General features: G+C 42.9%; 1 protein-coding gene across 2 annotated transcripts in view; it reads left to right on the forward strand.

The window, feature by feature from the left end:
* Positions 1-21373, forward strand: part of FGFR2 (fibroblast growth factor receptor 2) — an 86864-nt gene that overhangs the window by 8481 nt on the left and 57010 nt on the right. For both annotated transcript variants that reach the window (XM_050898661.1, XM_050898662.1), the window contains exons 3-5: positions 11286-11552; positions 12232-12306; positions 19537-19706. In XM_050898661.1, coding sequence (XP_050754618.1) covers positions 11286-11552; positions 12232-12306; positions 19537-19706 — 512 coding nt within the window. The remainder of the gene's footprint in view (positions 1-11285; positions 11553-12231; positions 12307-19536; positions 19707-21373) is intronic.

Below are 21373 nucleotides of genomic sequence, written 5' to 3' on the forward strand. Positions count from 1 at the left end.
AGGAGGGATGCTGCGGTGGTGGGATGTCCCCTGTCCCGTGGGGAGCCCCGTGCTCCCCATCCTGGGGTGCCCCCATGGGTCCTCTCTGTGCGGGTGCCACCCTGCTGCGAGGTTGTGGGGCTGGTGGGACCCCGCACCGTGGTCATCTTCCTGGGGCAGAGGCGGTGGAGAAGCACCAGGATGCTGCTTCCAGTTTGGTAGGAGAAATAAAGCAAAAAGTTCACCCTGGGTTCCCTTGTTATCGTTTGTTTTGGGTTTTTTTTTTTTTTTTGTTTTAACAAGAACAGTGGCTTTGGTCTCTGCAAGTTATGATTAACAATTCAAACTGATTAGTTAAATCGGAGGGTTGGTTGTAGGGTTTTTTTTGTTTGGTTGGTGTTTTGTTTTGGTTTTTTTTTTGTTTTTTTTTTTTTAGGAAAGGCAATTATCACAGCCCATTATGGAGGAATGTGACATCCCCACAGCTTCGGGTGAGGGCTGGATGCCCTTTCAGGGATCTGGTTCAGTAAGTTAGTTGGCCCAGTACAGGAATTGCTAGCTGAGATTCTGGGGAATTGTACAAGCAGCCAGATTAAATCAGTCTTAATGTGTCCATTCTGCATTTAAAATCCGCAGTCCTTTAGCAGGGGCATGGTCTTGAGCTGCAAACTAATTGGGCATGGGTAGGGTTGTTATTTACAGTCGGTGTTGATGAGACACTGGGAGTTGGTAATGTGTCAGCCGGGCAACTATTTTGCAAAGTAGCACAAATAATTGCACGTTCCAGGCTTATCTGCCATACAATTGCAGCTTTTTGAAGGGGGAAAAAAAAATTAACTTTTAAGAATTTGATTCCTTTAGTGATTTTTTTGGAGCTAGATTTTCAAAGATACTGAGTTGTGGGTTTTTTTAATTTTTCTATTTTTTTTTTAAACCACTTGTATAGATAAAACCCCAAACCAGCGACCGACGCCAATGGATGCATAGTTTTCTAATTTTAAAATAGCTCTTCCTTGGCAGAGAACTTGCAACAAATTTCGGGCTATAGTAACTTTTTTACAGGCAAGTTACAAACCTTTGAAAGCAGAATTTACAATGAAAATGCTGACAACTTCAGTTATGCAAGGTTGTGTACGCATGAGACGATGGACTCTTGTGGTGTTTTAATAATAACCATAGCATAGCTCTTAATGAGCATATTTCTATATCCAGCTTCCCAGCTTCAGCAGAAATGATCACTTGCCTTGACACAAATACATTCAAAGATTAGTGTTTTCTTAGAATGAATATGTAGTTTAGAAACAGATGGGAGTGCGAGAAAAATACTTAACTGACCCTTTTTCTGTCATTAATAGAGAAAAATTCCTTACTAGAAGGGTCAGATTTTTAAGCATTAAACATTTGTGAGTCCTCAAGGTTGAAGCTTTAGAGTGAAAGCAGAGACTTTCTTCGAAGCAGCACTCCTTAGCAATATAAATCCGTGTTTCTAAAAGAACCATCACCCGCTTAGGCAAGTTACATCTTGTCTGTTTGTAATAGTGCACCTGGTTTAACTAGAAGAGACAATTTATTTCAGTGTAGTTAAACAAGTGCAAAATTAATGCTGAAAAGACATCAGGAACCCCAGACATGTCTGAAACGATGAAGAGTCTGGAGTTTTGCACCAGTTTTGCACCAGAGTTTGGTTCCCCGGTTGCAGGCTGGACACACTGTGCTCCTCCATCGCAGCTGGTCAGTGGGAGCATCTTCTGCAGAGTCGGTCAGGACGCACTGATTTGTGTTTGTGGTGGCTGTGGGAAACTGGACAGTACTTGATTTGGCACGGAGCCTGCCAGGGTAAAATTATCCTTACAGCAATTTGGGAACCGATTTGAAATTCAGACCGTTGAATTTAGGTTCAGTACATCGCGCTGGGTGTCTGTAGCATTTTTTGGGGGGGATTTGGCACCATGTGCCCCCAAAATCAGAGATGTCCTCTTGTACTGGGGACTAAACTGGCTTTTAAACTGATTGAAAGAGAAGTTGGAGCAACTTTGAATACAGGCAAATCTTAAATAAAGACCAGATTTGCAAGAGTGCAGCAGCCAACAGCTCCTGTTGTAATTACGAAATGTGTACTGGGAGCACTGAGCTGTTCTGGAAGTTTGGCCCTTCGGGTTTCAATCAGAGTCGAGAGCGTTGGCGAAACTGCGTCGGCATTTACTGCTTGGGGACTGTGCCTCTCAACGAGGACAGTTGCAAAATGAGATATTCTGTAAGAGGGGTAAATATGTGGATTTTTTTTTTTTTAAACTTTTAAAACCAGCTTGTAATTCGTATACCGATTATGTACGTCTCCAGGTTATCCTTTCCCATGTCTTACTTATCACTGCTGGGGGTTGTTTTTTTTTTTTTTTGGAAAAAGAACCCCTTTATTTAGGGATTTGGTTTTCCTGGACCTACTTCTGAGTATCAGAGCAGTCAGCACCTGGTATAGAGATGTGTCTCATGGGCTTCACTTTCTGCTGGTTCAGGTCCTTTTGCTGCTTGTCACCACACAAATGACATTATCCGTATCGAAGACAGGGACAGAAAGGCAAACTAAGTGCTAGCTGAATTCTACCATGCCGCTTCCTTCACTTGCCATGCTATTATTATAATTGTATTTTTAAAATGACTGTAAGTGAAAGCATTTGGTGAACCTCAGCGAAGCTGAGGAGTTGTGAGATCTGACCTACTTTCATTCCCCTCCTCACATGCCGTTGCAAGTTGTGTGTAATTATTGCTTTTCCTCCCCCGCAAAAGAACTGCCTCATCAGTTTGGGACATTAACCGATGTCGAGCAGCCTTGCAAAGCGCCTTACGGTAGCAAAGCCACAAGAACTAAGAGGAGGGGAAAATTCCTTTGTACCAAGGAAACAGCTTGCATTTGTGAGGGTTTGTTGGGAAGGGCAATGTGCTGGGGGACTGGAAGGGAGAAAGAGGAGGATGAGAAGCTGGTTGAGGAGGAGAAAATGATATTTTGTCTGTATTTTAATTTTTTTTTTCTCCTAGCTTTTCATGAGTTTCTATTTGGAAAGGAGTTTTGTGACACGGTAGTTATCACCTCAGGCTTTCTCCCAGGAGGCTTGTGGCTGTTCCTGAGTGGGATTTGGAGCTGGATGCTGTGGCTGCGCATGCCTTAGTAGTCTGCGCTGACCAGGACAAGTCTGTAGGAGGTTAAATTGTAGTTGGATGGAACAGAACTTGATCAGAGCACCACGCTGCAACTTAGTTTTTAAACGTAATAAAAGTTGTGTAGAAAAGCTACGTAAGGTTCATGATACTCTTACTTTAGGATGGCCTATATGGGTGTGCAAGGGTACAGGTGGGCTGCTGGCAGGACCGGCTGCTGGGCAGCGAGGGTGAGCGTGCTTTTGTGAGACTTGCTTTGCAAGTTTGTAAAGTGCCCTGCTCAGTGTCTCCGTGTTGCAATGTTTAATTTGTTTCAAGGAAAGTAATATGGTTTATAATGCTGAATGCCACCCAACAGTTCTTAAAAATAATTTTAAAACCCCAGTTTAAATTTTGAGCCGTTCTTGAGCTTGGTTCTATTAAACGTAATTTAATAAACCTGTTTAGATATTACGATGTTGAAGTACCCAGATTTATCTGATACTGTTTACTCACCAGGGTAGCACAGGTATTTCAGACGTGCAGGATTAACATGGAAGCTCTGCAATAAATCTGCAGCGCACCACTACTCAGTAATAGCCCTTCTCCTAACAATTCAGAAGCATTTGAACCATCTTCCATTAGTATGGCAAAGTGCCCAGGAGCCACTGCTACGGTAAGGAGTGACGGAGGTGTCTGCAAGTTAAAAATAACCCTTGTCATGTAAATGGTTGTGGGCCACCTGGAAGTGCAGATAGCCAGCCCAGCTTTTAACTTCGGGGCTTGTTCTGCTGCTCCTTCCTTGTCGCCAGGTACCACTGGTGACTGTTCTCTGTGCGGAGCTGGAATTAAATTAGCTCTGATGTCTTTTGACTAAATGTTGCTCTCGGTTAAAAGGGAGCCTGGTATGCCTTGAAGCTTTGAAGTATTTGGAGAATATCCTATGGTTTATATGCATTGTGGACAGGACTTTCAAAAGTGCTGAGGGGATGTTTTGGGAATATTGTTTCTAGTGACTTTTTTCAAATCCCACTTTAGGAAGAGGGGGAAGATGAATTTCAGGGGAAGAGGCAAGATGAGACTTCCAGACAAGCTGCTAAAATTAAGAGGATTTGTATAGTCAAGTAAAAATGGGACCACGTACAAAAGGAACAACTGCTGACTTGCTTATAGGGAATCTGAATAGATGTTCTCTGCATCCAGAACTAACATTCAAACATGAAATTATGCAATTTTTAACCTCACAGTTATAATTTATTTCTTTTGCATGTTGAATAGTAATAGTCCCGAGCATGGCCTTCGGCAAACCTGGAAGAAAAGGGTTGTGTTTTTATGTTTGGATTTATGCTATGTTCTGTTATGTTTTTATGTTGCTCTTGAAATGCAAATAAAGAACCTGAAAAAAGCTACAGATTGGAATAGATGCAAGAAAATATTCAAACCAAGAAAAACCCTCTGCGACTAAATATATGTGCTCATACCTTTTCCCAAGGCTGTATATCTTATATGGAGCCTTTCCCAAGCGGACTTTAATGCTAAGTTGGACAATGGGAGCTGGTTAAATTGCTCTGCCACTTGGTTATGTGCAGAATACAGTCAGGAAGATTTGATGTTCTGCTGTTGCTGAAAGTAGAAACAATGAGAAAATGATCCTAGTCTTGGATTCTGCTTTTTAGAGAGAGAAGGTTAATTTTTTTTCAGCTTTTCATTTGAGGTTCTGGCAAAAGGTGATACATTTCCCCTTTGTATTGTATAATAGATTACATGAGAAGACTCTTCTGTAATGAGTTTGAAGAGTAGTTAATTATTTTTGAGATTGTGTTACATGTGTGTTAGGTTTATATTGTACTCCCCAGTACACTTAGCACAAGAGACTATCACTCTATTACTTTAGGCAGCTGATGGAGCTTATGGCTTGAACAGAAATGGTCAAGATTTGGTGCCTGGAACCAAAGGTTCAAATCCTGAAGATGGCCTGTAGTTTCTCATCATACTGATGAAATTATAAAAGGCAGCACAATAATTTGAGGGGCTTTGGTGTGGCTGCTCAAGGTTGGGGGTGTTTTCTCCCTCCCTGGTTACCAAGTCTTTGTGCAGAAGACATACTGATGCTTTGCTGTTTCTTACTCTGTCCTGTATCTGGAGATAAATCCTACGGTGACTGTTGTATAAAGAAGTCTTCATCCTGTAAGGAGCAGACCGTGAAGAATGGGGACAAACAGGAAGAAATTGCAGGGCAGTTCCCAGCAGCAGGAGGTGGCCTCGCTGGTCTCTCTGCTGTTTACTTTGAACTTGGCATGCTCTGAGTCTTCCCTGGCTTGGCTTCCAAAAGCATAAAGCACACAGCCAAGCCCATGAGCATGTGATACTTGGCATTTTTGATGCATGTTGCGTGGTTGTGCAGCCATAACTCAACGATCACAGCTACAAAGACAGGTAGGAGCAAGCAGGCTACAAGTTGTAGGAATTTTTAATCTCTGCATGAAGCCTAGACAAGTACAATTTCTTTTTCTTTTGAGAAGGAGTCTTCTTCCTTTAACCACAGGGTGAGACACATGAACCTAGCTGCTTTGCAGCCACCAAAGCCATGCTGAAATGGTTCATGCACCTCACCCCATGTCGGCCAACACACCAACATAGCAGGGGACCTCATAAGGTTTGCCCTCACTGCTGCTCTCTTCTGCTGGGTGTGATGAGGCCCTTGAGTCTGTAGCCAGGGCTAAATGCTGCCTGGGGGTAGTTACTTCAAGGAGTTGCAGTTCCATAATTGCTCAGTTGCCAAAGAGCATTACACAAGGCAGATAGATGTAATCACGTGGCGATAACTTTTAGGTGCATATGCAGAGCTTTTTTCTTGGCCAGCGGGTCCTGCAAGTGGTGAAACTCTTTGCTGCTCACCAGAATTATTTATTTTTCTAAGTCTTCAAAGCTTAGGAAAACAAGTTAGTGCAGTGTAATATTTTCCCTTACCCATGATGACATTGGCAAGTATGTCAACTGGAGGAGATTCACTTTTTTTTATGATCTTAGTATATGTAACACTCAATAGGAGTTGACATGATGCTGGAGGTCCACGCTTCAGCAGGTCAGTGTGGCTGGAAGCTCTACACTTGCTAGAGTACCAGGCATGTATTATGTGGCAACACTTACTTTGTTTTGCAAATGTTCACTTCCAGGGCAAAAGGATTCTTCCTGCTCCTCAGATAATCTTTTTTGGTCTGGTTTCATCTCTTGTACCCATCAGATGACTAGGTCCTTATAGAATAAGGATAACAGGGTTAAAGAAGATGCCAAGAAAAAATATCTCAATTTATTTTGGAGAGTCTGGTGCTTAACATTTTGTGGAAGTTGCTGCTTTCCAATAGAGCAGCCCAGGAGCTTGTTTTAAAGGAACAAGTGAAGACTTAGAATCTGCTACATATTTATGTTTGTAACTATCATGGATATCTTTTTGATGCTTTGTGTTTGATGAAGGTTTTCTACAAGGCCTAGATCTTTTTTGTCAGATTTGAACAATTAATGTTTTTATACATTAGAGAGGGGGGAAATGATTCCTGCTCTTCGGAGTGTTGTTCAGTAACAAGGGATTTTTTTTTTTTTTTTAAATTTTTTAGTGTTTTAAAATTATAGCAGGAACTGTAGAAATTTGGAAAGGGAAGTATTTTATCAGAACAGGGAGACTTCCTGATTATGCCTGGCGGAGGCAGAGCTGGGCATAGCTGGCAGCTGGCTGATGGAAACGCAGTACAAATAAGACAGCAGGAACCCAGGGACTTTGGAGAAGCAGGTGGATGAATTGCAAACACTGTTTTGTCCCCCTTTGTATAAGGAGATGTGCTTAGCCTTTGTGGCTTTGGTTGGCTGTTAGCTAACGGGAGATAGTCACCATGGCCAGGAATGACTCTTTGCAGGTTTAAAGCGGTGGCCGTTTCTTTTGTCGGCTGAGTTTATCATCCATCGTCAGAAGAGGACATGGAGCTACTCTTAATATCAGAGTATCAGCCTGCCAACTTAAATTGAGGGGCAGCCCATCGGCTTGTACCTGGGAGGTGGGAGGGAAGGTTGCAGACCTGACTGATGGTACCTGGGCTTCCTGATCCTGCCGAGGCTGCCTCCTGGAGAGAGCGTAAAGGCTTGGGTTTGACTCACAAAGTCGTGGGGCCTGTGGCTGTTCTGCTTCAGGCGTAGTTCGACATCCCCATTCCACATTGCTCATCCAGTGTGGTCTTGCTGGATCTTCCTCAATGACAGGAAAAACAGGAGAAGGGGTAGGAGAAGCAGGAGGAGGGGTAGTGGTTGGCAGCCTGGCGTTCCCTGTGGGGACATTCAATTTTGCAATGAACCTCTTGGACTCTTGACAGGTCAGGTCTGTTGACCCTTCTGGGCACGCTATGGTGAGTGTTTAGTTATTTACTAAAGCCTTTTGAAGCGAAAGTGGCTTGATGGGGTCTGAGGCTTTTGTGTTATGGAGAGTTGTGTGAGAATCTTTGCTGGGGTTAGCTATTAGCTGATTGTTTAATTATTTGGCTCTGTAACTAAGTAACTAAATGCCTTGAGCCTTAAGATAAGCAGCTCTTTGTTAACATTTTAATAAATGGGGGCAAATAATAATAATTTAAAACCTAAGGAAGTCTAAATCTCTCATTTCAGTGACTGAATCTTGAATAGAAGCATGATTTGGAATATAATTGCGTATCTCATAATAATCTGAAATAGCACGTTCAGAATGTCCCCAGTCCTCTGTTGTGGTCATGGTTTTTACACAAACATTATTTGCTCCATTTGATGGCTGGATGGCATAAACCATGCTGTGAGACTGTATGAGCAGGCAAAGAAAAAGTTCATGTCTGTTAAATAAACAGCAGCTTGGTTTTCCGTGGCGGTATTGTTCAGTAGCTCCACCTATAAAGTTTAAATACATTGTGTGCACCACTCTTACAAATAAGGATGTAGCTGAGAGCAGACAATAGCAGAAGCAACGTTCCCTCCCTCGTCCTCCAGTGTTTAAGACCACCACCAGAAATTTTGCACATGCCTTTGTTGCTTGTTTGTTTTTTAAGGGGTGATAGACAGATGTTGTTCACATCAGGTGATGCACCTTTGTGGTAGGAACTAATGCCACAATTATAGGATTTGCAGGAGAACTTGCTTAGAAAGGAATCCCATGCCACCTTCCCTCGGCTGTGCAGAGCTTGCCCAGCAAAGGGCTGATTTTTACAGGCTTATGGTGATGGCTGAAGGATATGGTTTCAAGGCAGAGCTTCAGAGAGGGCTGGAGGAACACGGGTGTGATACCAGATCATCAAGCCTTGCTTGGTGGTGCGGGCTCTGCAGGGCTATCTTCTCCTTCTCCCATCTAGCTGTTTTCACTAAGGGAAAATTCAGGAGGATGCTGCTGGAAACACCGGGGAATGGGTACAAGTGAGGGCCGAGCAAACTTGCAGCCTTATTTCTCTGGTATGCTCAAAAGACGTGGAAGCAGGGAAAGAATCCTGATGTCAGCCTTAGGGGAACCATTGATTTGATGGTACAGCGTGCACATGAGTTCAAAATTAGTCCCTAAACTTCACAGCGGTGTAAAAATCCTTGTGCAGTGTCCTGGAGAGAGAGTTAACTTTGCAGCCTAGGTTGTTTATGTGCTGCTGGGAATTTTTTAACAGTTTAAACTGGTTGATTTTTGCAGTGAAGCTGTTGGGCAGACTCATGGCTCAGAATCCCACCTGTTCTCTGTTTGCTTTTGGGCACCATTTCAAACCCACACTGGAAAAAGTTTATAGGCAAACATTATAAAAAGTGACAGTCTTAAGTGCTGCTACATTCTAGTTTGGCAACACAAAGACTTACCTGAAATAACTCACTATTTCCAAACATGACTTCATTATTTCATGACAACACTTTGCGCAGTATCTTCCCTGATACTCCAGAGAGAAAGAATGGAGGACGATAATATTTACCAAATGCTAATACCTATTTGAAACTTGTTTTTCTTCAGTGTACCAGTAATTTTTCTTGTAAAAGGAATTTTTTTGTAATTTTGAAATAAATTACTGCTCTCGAGTTTAGATTTGGATTTGTGTTGAAAGACTCAGTGTAAATTTGTACTCAGTGAAACACCTGCATTGCAGATCTGTGGATTCGTGACTGTATCAGCAAGACTGAAATTAGTTTATAGGCAGTATAAAGCTGTATTGTAGCTTGTCCTAGACTTTGAAATGGAACTTTGCACGCTAGAAAGTTTAGAGACCTTGTTATAAAATCTGAATCCAAGAATCTTTACAGTCTCCGTAACTGGTCTTGTTTAAATGGTTTTCTGTACTTCTCCTGGCCACCATCTTGGTGTGATGCATGTGTCAAATCTGTTGTTTGAAAAACCATGTTTGCCCTAGAGAAAAAGCCAGGAGAAGCTTTGCTTGCTTTGCAAGGGCGCATCCCTGGATCTGTTCTCCCTTTGCTTCAGGCAAACTCCCACTGAACTCCCTGAAATTACATGATTCCAGGATGAGTGGGAGGAGAAATTTGGCACGCTATTTTCCAGTGCATCAGTATAACCCAGTATTTAAATGCATGAGTGTCCCACTGTGGTGGCCACTTCTGGTACTCACAGAATCATAGACTATCTGGAGTTGGAAGGGACCTGTAGGGATCATCGAGTCCAACTCTCTGCTCCTTGCAGGACTACGTAAAACTAAAGTACTGACAGAGCTTCAGCATTTCCAAACTCCCATCCACAGGCTAGCTCGGATGTGATGCTTGTTTCAGACTTCTCTGTTGAAAGTGTGATACAAGAAATGACAATGCCGTGCCCCAAGGACGAGGAACGCAGGTTTCAGGGTTTTGGTATTCTTAGAAGCAAGGGTGGACAGCGAGGAGTCACCTATTTTAACATTCCCTCAGACTCCCAAACAAACAGAGGTGTGTGTTTTATTTATCTGCGCGCACAGCGGTGCGCAGTTGGTGCCCGCGCGGGGAAGGATGTGTGCCAGGGTGCGCGCTGGGGAGCTGCTGCCTGTGCGATGTGAGCCTCCTCAGGAGCAAACAGAAGAAGCCTTCACGCTTCTTTCCTTTATTTACTCTTCGTGCCGGCCTTGGTGAGGCCAAGAGGCTCGTGGGAGAGGGATACTGTGGTTGTAGGGAGAAACCAGTTACAGAAGCAGTCTCTATATCTGGCATAGCTCGAGTGCGTCATAGGTGTGCCGAGCCGTCCCGCTGCCCCTGCGGAGATGGTCCCAAGTGCCTGGGGCTGCGGTTCCCTTCCCCCTGCTGAGAGCCGGCCTTGGGAGGGGGCGATGAAGCTCTAGTAACTATAGACAGATGTAGTTTTCCAAGGATGTTATTTTGGAAAAAGACTGTGGTTTGACATGCTTCTCGTTATTTGGTTACAAAAGGCAACTGATGGATGAGCCGTTTCGTTTTGAACTTCTCTGTACACCGTGACTTTGAAAGCTTCACTTGTGTTCCCGGGTTTCTGCTGTATTCTGCTGAGGAGAGGCTGTGAAATAAGAAATGAAGCAAAACAAATTAAAGGAAAAAGTTACTGTCACGGGGAGCAGAGTTGGCAGTGTAGAAGGCAAATGTAAAGACTTTGGGGAGGGTGAAGGGACATCATATATGCTGTGTATAGGAACTCATGTTTATTAACTTAGCTAGTGAAGGGGGTTTTGGCCATCCTTTTCTTCCAACACAGCTCTCTCCAGGTTTTTTTTTTTTTTTAAAAAGCAACTTACAAAATCAGATAGGGAAAGATAAATATTTGTTTGAATCATAGACACAAATGCTAAGATATAAAACTGAATTTGCTTCTTGAAGTACTTCTGGCATGTCCAAATTCTTCGAAGCCCCCAGGTTCAGCAGCACTCATCTCCCCAGAGTCAGCTTGCTGTGACCAGCGAGAAGGGTTGTGCCTTTGCATGGCACTTGGGACAAGGGACGCGCCGAGACACTGACCAAAAGGGAATGAGCTTTGTTTGTGGTTAACTTCTTGAAAATAAAGCCTATCCCATATCTGCATATGGTTCAGTTTTACGAGGCAGATTGCTGGGCTAATCTGGATGCAACTTTTTTATTGAACATAACTTGATTTCTGTGGATGAAAAGGGCCTTCACTGACTTTTGTTGGAAATTCTCTCCTTTCCTTTCTCTTTCTTCTTTTTCCTCCTTTCCTTCCACCTTCGCAGAGCCTCCAACCAAATACCAAATCTCTCAGCCAGATGTATATTCAGCACTTCCAGGAGAACTGCTTGAGTTGCGCTGTCAATTGAAAGACGCCGTCATGATCAGTTGGACTAAGGATGGGGTCCCTTTGGGCCCCGACAATAGAACAGTGATTATTGGGGAGTACTTACAAATTAAGGATGCTACACCCAGAGATTCGGGCCTCTATGCTTGCACTGCTGTTAGGACCCTAGACAGTGATACTCTGTACTTCATTGTAAATGTTACAGGTGAGTGAGTTAAACATAGGTTTTTGCATGTAGAAGCTGTAAAATGTGATATAAAGACACATTATGATATAACATGAAGCAGTCCACTCGGGCACAGCGAGTTGAGCTGAGTTCTGTAGTTATTTCAGGTATTTTCCTCCTTGTCCTGACCCTGAAATGGACTCAGTTTGTATATGCTCCTTTTACTTCATGGCATCTATAGTGATTAACAGCTGCTGAATAGCTCTCTGTTTTATGCCACTATGACAGGATTAAATTATACAGAGTCGCTGTGATGATGATAAAGCCAGTAGAATGAATACAAGTTTTTTTCCTCCTGCATCATAAGAGGAAAAGGGGTGTCCTGCATCCTTTAAGTTTAGAGAGAAATAGTTCTGGAGACACTCAGTTCTGTTCAACTGAATGTTTTTAAAGAAAAATAAAAATTGTAAGTGGAAAGAGATTTTTGGAGTTAGCAAGCTCACTTTGGAAACTTCGTAGCATTTCAGGATTATTAGCTAGTTTTGTTAGAATTTTATAGGAATAACACGCATTTTGTGGCTGGGTTTTCTTTTTCTATAGCTTCTGCACAACTAACATAACATCTGTTCTCCTTGATAGATAATCTAAGATGTAGCATATTGGTTTATTTGTCTGCAAAATAGGCTGGTTTAAAGACTCGATTATTTTTAATGTGCAGATGCTCTTTCCTCTGGGGATGATGAAGACGACAATGATGGGTCCGAGGACTTTGTGAATGACAGCAACCAGATGAGTAAGTAACAGCGAACTGCCAGAAGTCACTAGCAAGATCCACCTGGAAAATAATGTCCCGTCTTTTGCACTCCTGCCTTCAGAGCTTCTTGATTGTTAACTGCATGGGCTCTCAAATAGTGGTATCTTTGTCCTTTTCCATTTTCTGTTTCACATAGTTCATAACTTGGAAAAGAAAAAGAAAAATAAACTAATATTCTTCTAAACACGCTTTACTGGTCTGTACTTTCTTTCTCCCTTCTTGCTAGCTCTTCTGCAGTTTCCTTTCTTCCTAAATTGAAGTTCCGTCTTTGTCTGGTTTAGACTCTCACAGATGAACTAACTTTCTCTGAAACGGAGCTGAAATCTAACAGAAGAAACAAAGATCCAGCTCACTCTGTTAGAAGGTGGTGTGGAAACTTTAAAAATAAAATTAAGTTGTAATGAGGCAGATCCTTCAATCCTTAATCTCAGCAGAAATCTCATTGGAGGCAATGAGGTTCTTCTGTCTGCAAAGGACCTCAAGGTTTGTCGCAAAGAAAGCAATCCAGCACTAAAACCACATTTTATGCTACTTATGCATGATGAAAACGGGCTAAAAGAGTCTTAAACCTATCTGAATGTTAAACTGCAGTCCCTTCAGAGAATTTTGAAAGCTATTAATAGGCTCTAAATAGAGCAGTTGCTAAGGAAAAAAAAAAAAAGGTAAAATTTGTATTGGTTCCTTATGCCCCTGTGCACTGTTGCAAAATCCCTCCGGTGACTGCTAGTTTGCTATCGCTCGGGCTTTGTAAAGTCAGTAACAGGCAGAACACAGAAATCCTTCATGGGACATGTCAACTAGTTACCGAATGCAGTAGCCAGGTAGTATATTTGCTCCTCAGCCTGATTAGTAATTGGCAGCTATACTGTATGCTTGAAACACTTGTTCAGATGATAAAGTACGAGCCTGATTTCAGCTCCCCTGGTTAGTTACTGTTGGATACGACTGCCCCTGGTCTGAAGCTGTGAAACATTAGATGCTGTTTAAAATGATATAAGTTCTTAGCTGCCTGTTTGGCCCCTGCCATCTGTTAGTGTGATTAGCCCGCTCTGATTCACAGGTGCAGCTTGAAGTGGCTGAGATTAAGCAGCTGGAGGCTGCTCTGACAAAGGAATGCGGTGGCAAAGATAATTGGCGAGTTTGGAAAAGGGACGCTGCTTTTAAAAGAAGTTGTCTAGGCAAAACCCACCAACCCAGGCAACGTTAGTGTTCCCCTGAATAGGACTCGTGGGTAGAAATTCCTTTTAGGAAACATCCCGATGTCTGTCATCACTTTAGAGCTTTATTGGTGTTGGTCAGAAAAAGGCTTGCTTTATTTTCGGTGTGTTAGCAAAGACAATTGTCCTTCTAATCTGTGCTGATGGCTTTGGAGATTCACTGGGAGCACAAATGGATTTTGGAAGTGCATGTAGCGAGAAAAAAGAAAAGGACCTGATCTCAAGGCAGCTATGCTCTGTAACGTTGTGGTAACTATTCCTGCCCTTTCACGCAACAGGGAGAACTACCCAGTGATGTCTTCTGTAACACTAGTGATGTTCTTGTAATATGAGCTATCATTTTAAACTACTGTTAATCAATCTTGATTCAGGAGCTGGTGAAAGGCCATTGACAATTTCCATCTGCCAGGGATGGGGTGTGTACTTCAGCAGGGGTCAGTCACACTTTCCCTCCTCAAAATGAAAGATGCCTCTAGAGCGTGAACGTTTAAACATCTCGGATGGCAGGGAGAGCGCAGACTCTTGTGGTGTAGAAGGGAGGAAACTGCAAGAAGACAGATTGCTCCTGAGCAGAGCATTGCACAAACAAGTCCTCGTGACATTGCTCTTTACAAGGTGCCCACAAACTGCTGGGGCTTCTTGCAAGCTGCAGATGGGTGCAGGGAGCAGCGCAGCCTTCCTCCCGATGTCTGAGCGCTCGATGGGAAGAGCTGGAACCCGAAGAATGATCGTGGCACCGCATCCCTGCAAGTAGTCTGTTTTCAATGAAAAGTTGCATCATAGTAACTCAGTTGGATTAACACAACGTTGGTGAAAGAGGGTTGTGATTTGGCAGGATCAGAGCTGTATGAAAGTTAGGGGTGGGACTTGGTGTGGTGCTTTTGCAAAGCACTGAAGGTTGCGTATCCAGTGTCTTCTAAGCCTTCCCATCAGTATCATCTGCCATTCCCTTCTAGATTTTATATCGTGTCCAAAAGGCCACATCTAATTTAAGAAACTGTTGCAAGACAGATTGAAAAGTGAATGAGGAGTTGGGGAGTAGTCTGAGTCCTCCCTGAGCGTGCCATGTGGCAGGCAGTGGCATGTTATGGTCAAATGCCCTTTACCACCTTCTCCTGCCTACGTTAGGCAGAGCCTGGGGAAGTGCAGGACCTCCCAAGAGTCCCTGGTTGCTGCTCTTTAAGAGAAGAAGTCTTTGAGTGTTTCCTGAATCATGGTTTGAGCTTTGCAGATCTAAAACCATTTAACTGATAATTTACATACAAATTACAGCTGCGATCATTAAGGATAAGCAATGGAAATTGGCCTGGTTATGCCTTTACTGATGGAAACAAAAGGCCATAGTCTTCAAAGGTTGTTGCTTTTTGATGAAACAATTCTGATAAAGTCCAGCTGTCCTGGCATGTTAATTATGATGTGATGAGGCAGGAAATGGCTGTAGTGCCTTCCACAGGAAACTGAACCTTGGCATTCTCATTCCTGCATATTTAAAACTAAAGCAAACCTTTTAGAGCTGTTTTATTTATGATGGTAAGTATTCTTTTAAGCTTTTTTATTTTCCTTACCTCTGTTACAAATATATTTTTCGGAGGCCAAGCTTTTCAAATGCAGGCAGAGAGGCTGTTGAGGAAATCTAGTGTAATTTTCAAGGCGGCCCAGAAAATAAGGCTGCTCTTGAAGTCAGCGGAGGCTGTAAGTGGCTCGGTAGCTGTGAGGAGCAACTTGTTCTCGGGAGAGGAGGGCACTCGTGTGTACACATGTGCATTTGACCATTTGCCCTGTGTGTATTTTTAAGTAAAAGGCATGCATAGCAGATTTCACTCTGTGTTTGGTGTCCTTTTAGCTTGACAGATATTTTAACTGTCTGAAAAAACACTGTGGTAGATTTGTTCCAGACTGCATCCTGAATAGCTTTTTATTACTTCCAGCTTTTGTTGAAGGGATTAGTGCTTGTGGGGACGGTGCAGGATTGGTTCCACGGAAAAATAGTCCTCTCTCTCCACAAAATGGCTTTGTTGGCAACTCATTTCTTCCCTTTGTTGCCCTAAAGAGGTGCCTTAGCTTGGTTCTGGAGGGCCACCTCCAAGGACATTGACCTGGGACTTCCTTTTACAAAGCTAAGGGCTGATCATCATCCATTCCTACTGGCAGCAGTGGAAAATACGTTGTTGGTACTTGTTGCCTTGTCCTCATGATTTTGAGAGGTAGCCCTAACTTAAGGGATTTCTATAATCCTGACGTGGTGCTGGCAAGGCAGCAGCTGTCGTGATGGTTGCGCTGAGGTCCACCAACAGTAATTTATTCTGGAGACCCCTGGGTAGCCCTGAAGATGCTGCTATTCTGCCTTGAATTCTAGTCAGGCGACTGGAAGCTTTATGATTTTTTTCCTTATCACACTTTAAACAATTTCTTTGGGGCCAAGCAATGGTAAATTGGCACCAAGAACAAAAAGTATCTAAATGTAATCCACATGCTGTTCTTTTCATGCCTTGAAGAATTTCAGAAAGGATGAAACAAGGTTCAAATTCATCAAATCCTGTAGAGTGGAAAACCACTCAAGGGAGCAGCAAAAATTGGATGTTGCCTAGAAGTGTTTTTTAATTAAAGGTCAAATACAATAGTACTGAAAACCTTGAGGGGGTTTGATGTGGTCATTTCAGGCACACTATTGCCTGCTCGAGGTGCTTGTCAGGCAGGCTTGGAGTTGACTGCTTTTGTATTTCTTTGTATTAGATAAGTCCAAATAAAAATTGAGGAGTCCTGAAGTGAAGTGGTCCCCTGGGCTGCCCAATTTCAATTTCACATGCAGGAGATTTGCCTGATTAGATGTAATGTATGTGCAGTGTGGGTCAGCAGGATATTTTCTTCGCTAATGAGAGCTCTAAAAGCAATCAGGAATTCCCACCCGTTCCCCTGCTGCTCGTTACCGCTACGCACCGGAGTCTGCCCTGTTGTTACTGTGAACTTTCAACAGCGGTGCTACCTACTTCCACCTGTCCTGTTAGCAAAGATGGGATGTGATGGACGTGGTCTGTAAGAGGACTCGACAGTTGATGGTATATACTTGTTAACTACGTTCATTGCTGGTTTTAGTGAATCTGGCTGTTTTTCCTCTCAAGACAAATAGAAGCAGTAAAAAGTGCTTTTAGGTTATGATAATTTAGTCTCTAAACAGAAATGCTGTGTGTTGATCAGATCAGTTGCTGTATGAAAGCACAAAATGAGGGTGAGTGTTATGGTTTGTGGATGTTGCTGCCTTTTTTTCTTTTCCCTTAAACATACTGAGGAGCTGCCAATATACATTGCTACTACCTAGTGAAAAATGGTAGGATGTCTTGAAGAGTTTTCAGACGGCGTTTTCAACATGTGATGTCCGCATGTTTTTCTCCAAGCTCCCCTGTAATTCAAGAGCATTGCAGGTTATGCTGAGGGTTGTGCGAGGGGAAGCTTTCCAAGCAGAGTCCTTTCTCCCAGCTCAGGGAGTTTCCTTTCCCCCTCTCTCCGTGGCACAGCACTGAGCTGCTTCTCTTCGCTCCTGCCTGCATCCTCCTGGCCTCTTCTCTGCTCCCACCTCTTCCATAGAGAAAAGTTTTTCCTCCCTGTGCATTTGTTGTATACAAGTCTTATTGGAGCACTTCTCTTCCAGGAGCAGAGTTTTTTAAAGGGTGAGGGTTGATGGAAAAGGGGGTTATATGCAAGAAAACCAGAGGATGAACTGCACTATAATGCAGTAGAAACCTGGCTGCACGAAGCAGCCTTGTTTGGGGAACTGTTGGTGGCTGGATCCTGACCAACTCAAATGCCCTGGTCCTGGGCTGCACCCTGATGAGAGCTTCTCCAGAGCTTGGTCCATCCGCATTGCCATGGGCGAGCTTTGGAGCCTGTGGTTCGGAGGTTGTGCTTGCTAGCGACTGCACCCAAGCTTTTTATGCTCTATATGCGTGAGAAGGTGTGGGTGATGGATGTGATGAGAAATGACCGTTCTGGCTGCAAAGTTGGTGGGTTGGCATTGCCCGTTTGGGGTCAAATCTCGGCACTCTGCTCTGAGATACCAATATAACTGGTTTGGATGGTTGATTGGCTTTGACCTGCCAGGGTTTACTTTGACTTTGTGGGAGTTGTGGGTAGAGCCCAGTAGTGGTCACCTTACATTGCCTTGTGGAAGGTGTTTAGCGGTCCAGAGAAAATATCCTTTTAATATATCAGTACCAACATGTACTTCCGCCTTGCCTGGTATACTTGTAATGTAATTTGGTCTTTGCGTGTAGTAGTTAATTCCTTTGGTTGGCTTTGTTTAAAATCTTCTGTTGCTTTAATGTGATCCTGGTTTTAGCAAATAATGTTAACAGTGATTTTCCTTGCATCCCTAATTCACTTCAGTCCATGTAACAATTTCTTAGTGTTGCAGTTAAATTTTCAATAGTTACCTGATTTTCTATTTTGATTACATGCACAAATTTGCTTTGCTTTTCTACTTCATTAATTTTAACACTAATTGCCACTTCGGGCAAAAAAAAAAAAAATCACTTATCGTTCTTAGCATCATTATAAGACTTGCTTTTAGAATGTTTTCTTTATACTGAGAGAGACGTTGTTAAAGGATTTATTCCTGTATTTTCTATCCAGCTGTATTTTTATTTAGAGAGGGGGGTAGCAGGATTTCTGAGTTTGCACTGATTGTAAGAACTGCTATAAATATTTGAGGAACGGAAGAGTTTATTTATAGTGGAGTGTTAGGCTGCTAATGAAGGAAATGAAACAGGGCTGAGAGAAATAGAGTTATTTTTCTGGACCCCTCTAGTCCTAAAAATTCCACACTAATCTGATTTGCTTCAGGAAAACTCCATTGTAAAAGAAATTAATGTTTCCTACAATTAAACAGATCTTGAATCTTTAACTTTTTGAAAACTGTTATGGTGAGACGACTGAATCAATGCCATGAAGACGCTGTGCAACGTAGCCAAAGTGGTGCATGGATCCAGAGCTTGGGATAACCTTGTATATGGATCTATCTATCCAAATTTACTTCTTGGAGGGTAAAAACAGATGGGTAGTTGTATGTTTTGTTCTGCTGTGTTTCCTGTGCTGGTACGTGACAAATGATTGAGAACCTGGACGAGAGAGGGGTTTTCCGTGTGCTCCTCGTGCTCCTCGTGTGGGCACAGCCTGGGCCAGGGCATGGCAAGGAGCGAGTGGGAGCCAGGAGAGCCTTGCCAGGAGCCGGTAAAAGTGATCACGTCAGTAAATACGGGCTGAGAGAGACCCTCTTGTTTTGTGCCACGGTGTTGGACATCACTGAACATTTGGGCTTCGACAGTGGGAAGTCGAACTCCCACTTCACGAGAGTGGGAAATCCCTGCAAAATGATAAATGCTGTTGCTGGGTTTTACTGATCCACGTTTACTTATTTGGTTTCTTCCTCTTTGGTTAAGATTTCAGAAATATATTCCATTTCTAAATATATTTTAGTGGTTTCTATGACAGTAACAGCACAGTTTACCTTGCCGTGGTACACTGTAAGTTTTAGCGTGCTGCCAGGCAGGTAGGTATCTTTTTCCCCCTTCTAACAGATGGGGAAGGGTTAAGGCTGATGCTTCCAACAGGTCTTCTGACTTGGGCTGTCTGGCTTCACAGCCGAGGTCCAAGAATTCAAAGTTTGCTGAGCGCTCACAGTAACTCAACTTGAGGTTGAAAGTGTCTGGTGATTTGAGTCTGCTGAAAACTCAGTCCCTCTGTCTTACTTGATGTGCACAAAACAAAGGATACCTGTGGTTAATTGTTGGAATTTTGTCATAAATTATATACTCAAAGCTGCAGACTGAGCCATTTACAAAACTCTGGTCAACACTTGGAATATATGATTTCCAGTCATGTACTCTTTTTAAACCATGCTTAAAATGAGTATGTGCAGCGCTTTACGTCTGTGGAAGGGGCTGGAAAGGGAGCTTGGTTTCCGAGTACTGATGTTTCTGGATGTATCTCTTTGAAACAGGGGCACCCTATTGGACACATACGGACAAAATGGAGAAAAGGCTACACGCGGTGCCAGCAGCAAACACCGTCAAGTTTCGTTGTCCGGCGATGGGAAACCCAACACCGACCATGCGATGGCTGAAAAATGGGAAAGAGTTTAAACAAGAGCATCGCATTGGCGGATATAAGGTAAGACCTCATGATGTGATTTTGCAATTTCTGTTCTTGACCAAGGCTGTAAAAAAAACTTGCTGAAGTCAACAGAAAATCTTTTAATGGCCTTGGATGAAATGTAGAAGCAAAAAAAAGTAATTGTTTTCTTCTGGGGAAGGGTGGGTGGTTTCTTTGGTGGTTACTGAGTACTAATTCTGTTTGGTTGGGTTTTTTTTTTTTTTTTTCTCAAATTCAAGCTTGTACCATAGCAGTGCAGCTAAAGGTTATTTAGAGAGACTTATTTGGAAAACTAAAGACTGACTTTGCAAAGCAGAGTAAGACTATTTTGCTCTATTCATTTTCAGCTGCATTGTTAAAAACATGACCATCCACTCTGGTGATTGTAGGCAGTTTAATAGAGGAAAGGTTGGAAGTCAAAAGTTATTATTTTCTATAGAGTTTATGGTCTGTGAAACTGAAATGGGAAGCAGAATTTGAGGGAAAGTAACAGCAATTACTTACAAGGGTTTGTTTGAATTTTAAACAGCTTCAGATTAGATGTTTCATTCTAAATTGGTGGTTACTGATTAAGAGGAAGTTTTAGGGAGGCCAGCTAGCTCTGTGGGTTAGTGCATGGACCTTTAACCTCCCGGTATCTGCCTAGGTCAGGTCAGAAGTCAGGATTCGGTCATCTTATCCTGCTCCTCACAGGGAATGGGAGTGCGTGACTTTGATGGCAAATTGCTGTTCAATCGCTACCCTTGCCATCCTGCGCTGCATTTCTGAGTTACCTTAACCTCTTCTGCGGACCTTCCGTCAGTGGCTTCCTCACGTACCCAACACCTCGGCAACTTCTCTCCAAAGATGAGAACTTTCCGAGTTAGTCACCGCGTGTCACAGTTGTAAGCCCCAGCCTAGAACTTCTGCTGAGGAGCTCAGAGCAATTTGTAATGGTAATTAAAACAGAAATTAACTGACTTTTCCAGGTGACGCAGTAAGCTCAAGAGCGAGTCCTGGGGGCTGCCTCCCCCGGTACCGCGCCACTGCCTTACCCCAGCGATTGCAGTATATTTTGGGGTGCTGCATTTTTGCGATGCCCTGATGGAGCCGGGGTGTATATTGCTTCGTGTGCTGTTGACTCAGATCCTGCTTGGTACAAAAAAATATGTTTTCCAGTGCAGAAGAGGACAAGCCATAGTCTACTTTCCTCTCTAGCTAGATTTACTGTAGAAAGTGTCAATTTTTCCAACATTTGTGTTAGCAGAGAGCGAAGCCCAGAAAATCTCCCCGCATGAACGCTAATTATCTAAGTAGACTTTTCCATCTATGTTTGCTTACACCATAAATTACTGTTGCTTATGAGTGTACACCTGGCAACACCTTCTGCCTTTCATAACGCTATGGCGTGTTAACGAATTGGCTACAATTCAGTGATTTTCACCTTTCTCAGTGCTTTTTTAAAAACAAAAAAAAAAGCCAATTAAAAAAAAAAAAACCCCAAACTAATCCTGTCTTGGAAAAGAATAGTAACTGTTTCGGTACTGAGACGTTATTTGAACACTTTACATCTCATGAAGGGGAAATGCAGATATCACTCTTGAAAACCATGAAGGAAAATGTGTGTCTTGCAAGGCAGGATGGAGATACCTCATCTCTGGTTTGGGAGGGTGATCTTTGGCGGGGTAAATCAGCCCATGTGGGGC

The sequence above is a fragment of the Gymnogyps californianus genome, chromosome 6 (genome assembly GCF_018139145.2).
Source record: "Gymnogyps californianus isolate 813 chromosome 6, ASM1813914v2, whole genome shotgun sequence".
Taxonomy (NCBI): Eukaryota; Metazoa; Chordata; class Aves; order Accipitriformes; family Cathartidae; genus Gymnogyps; species Gymnogyps californianus.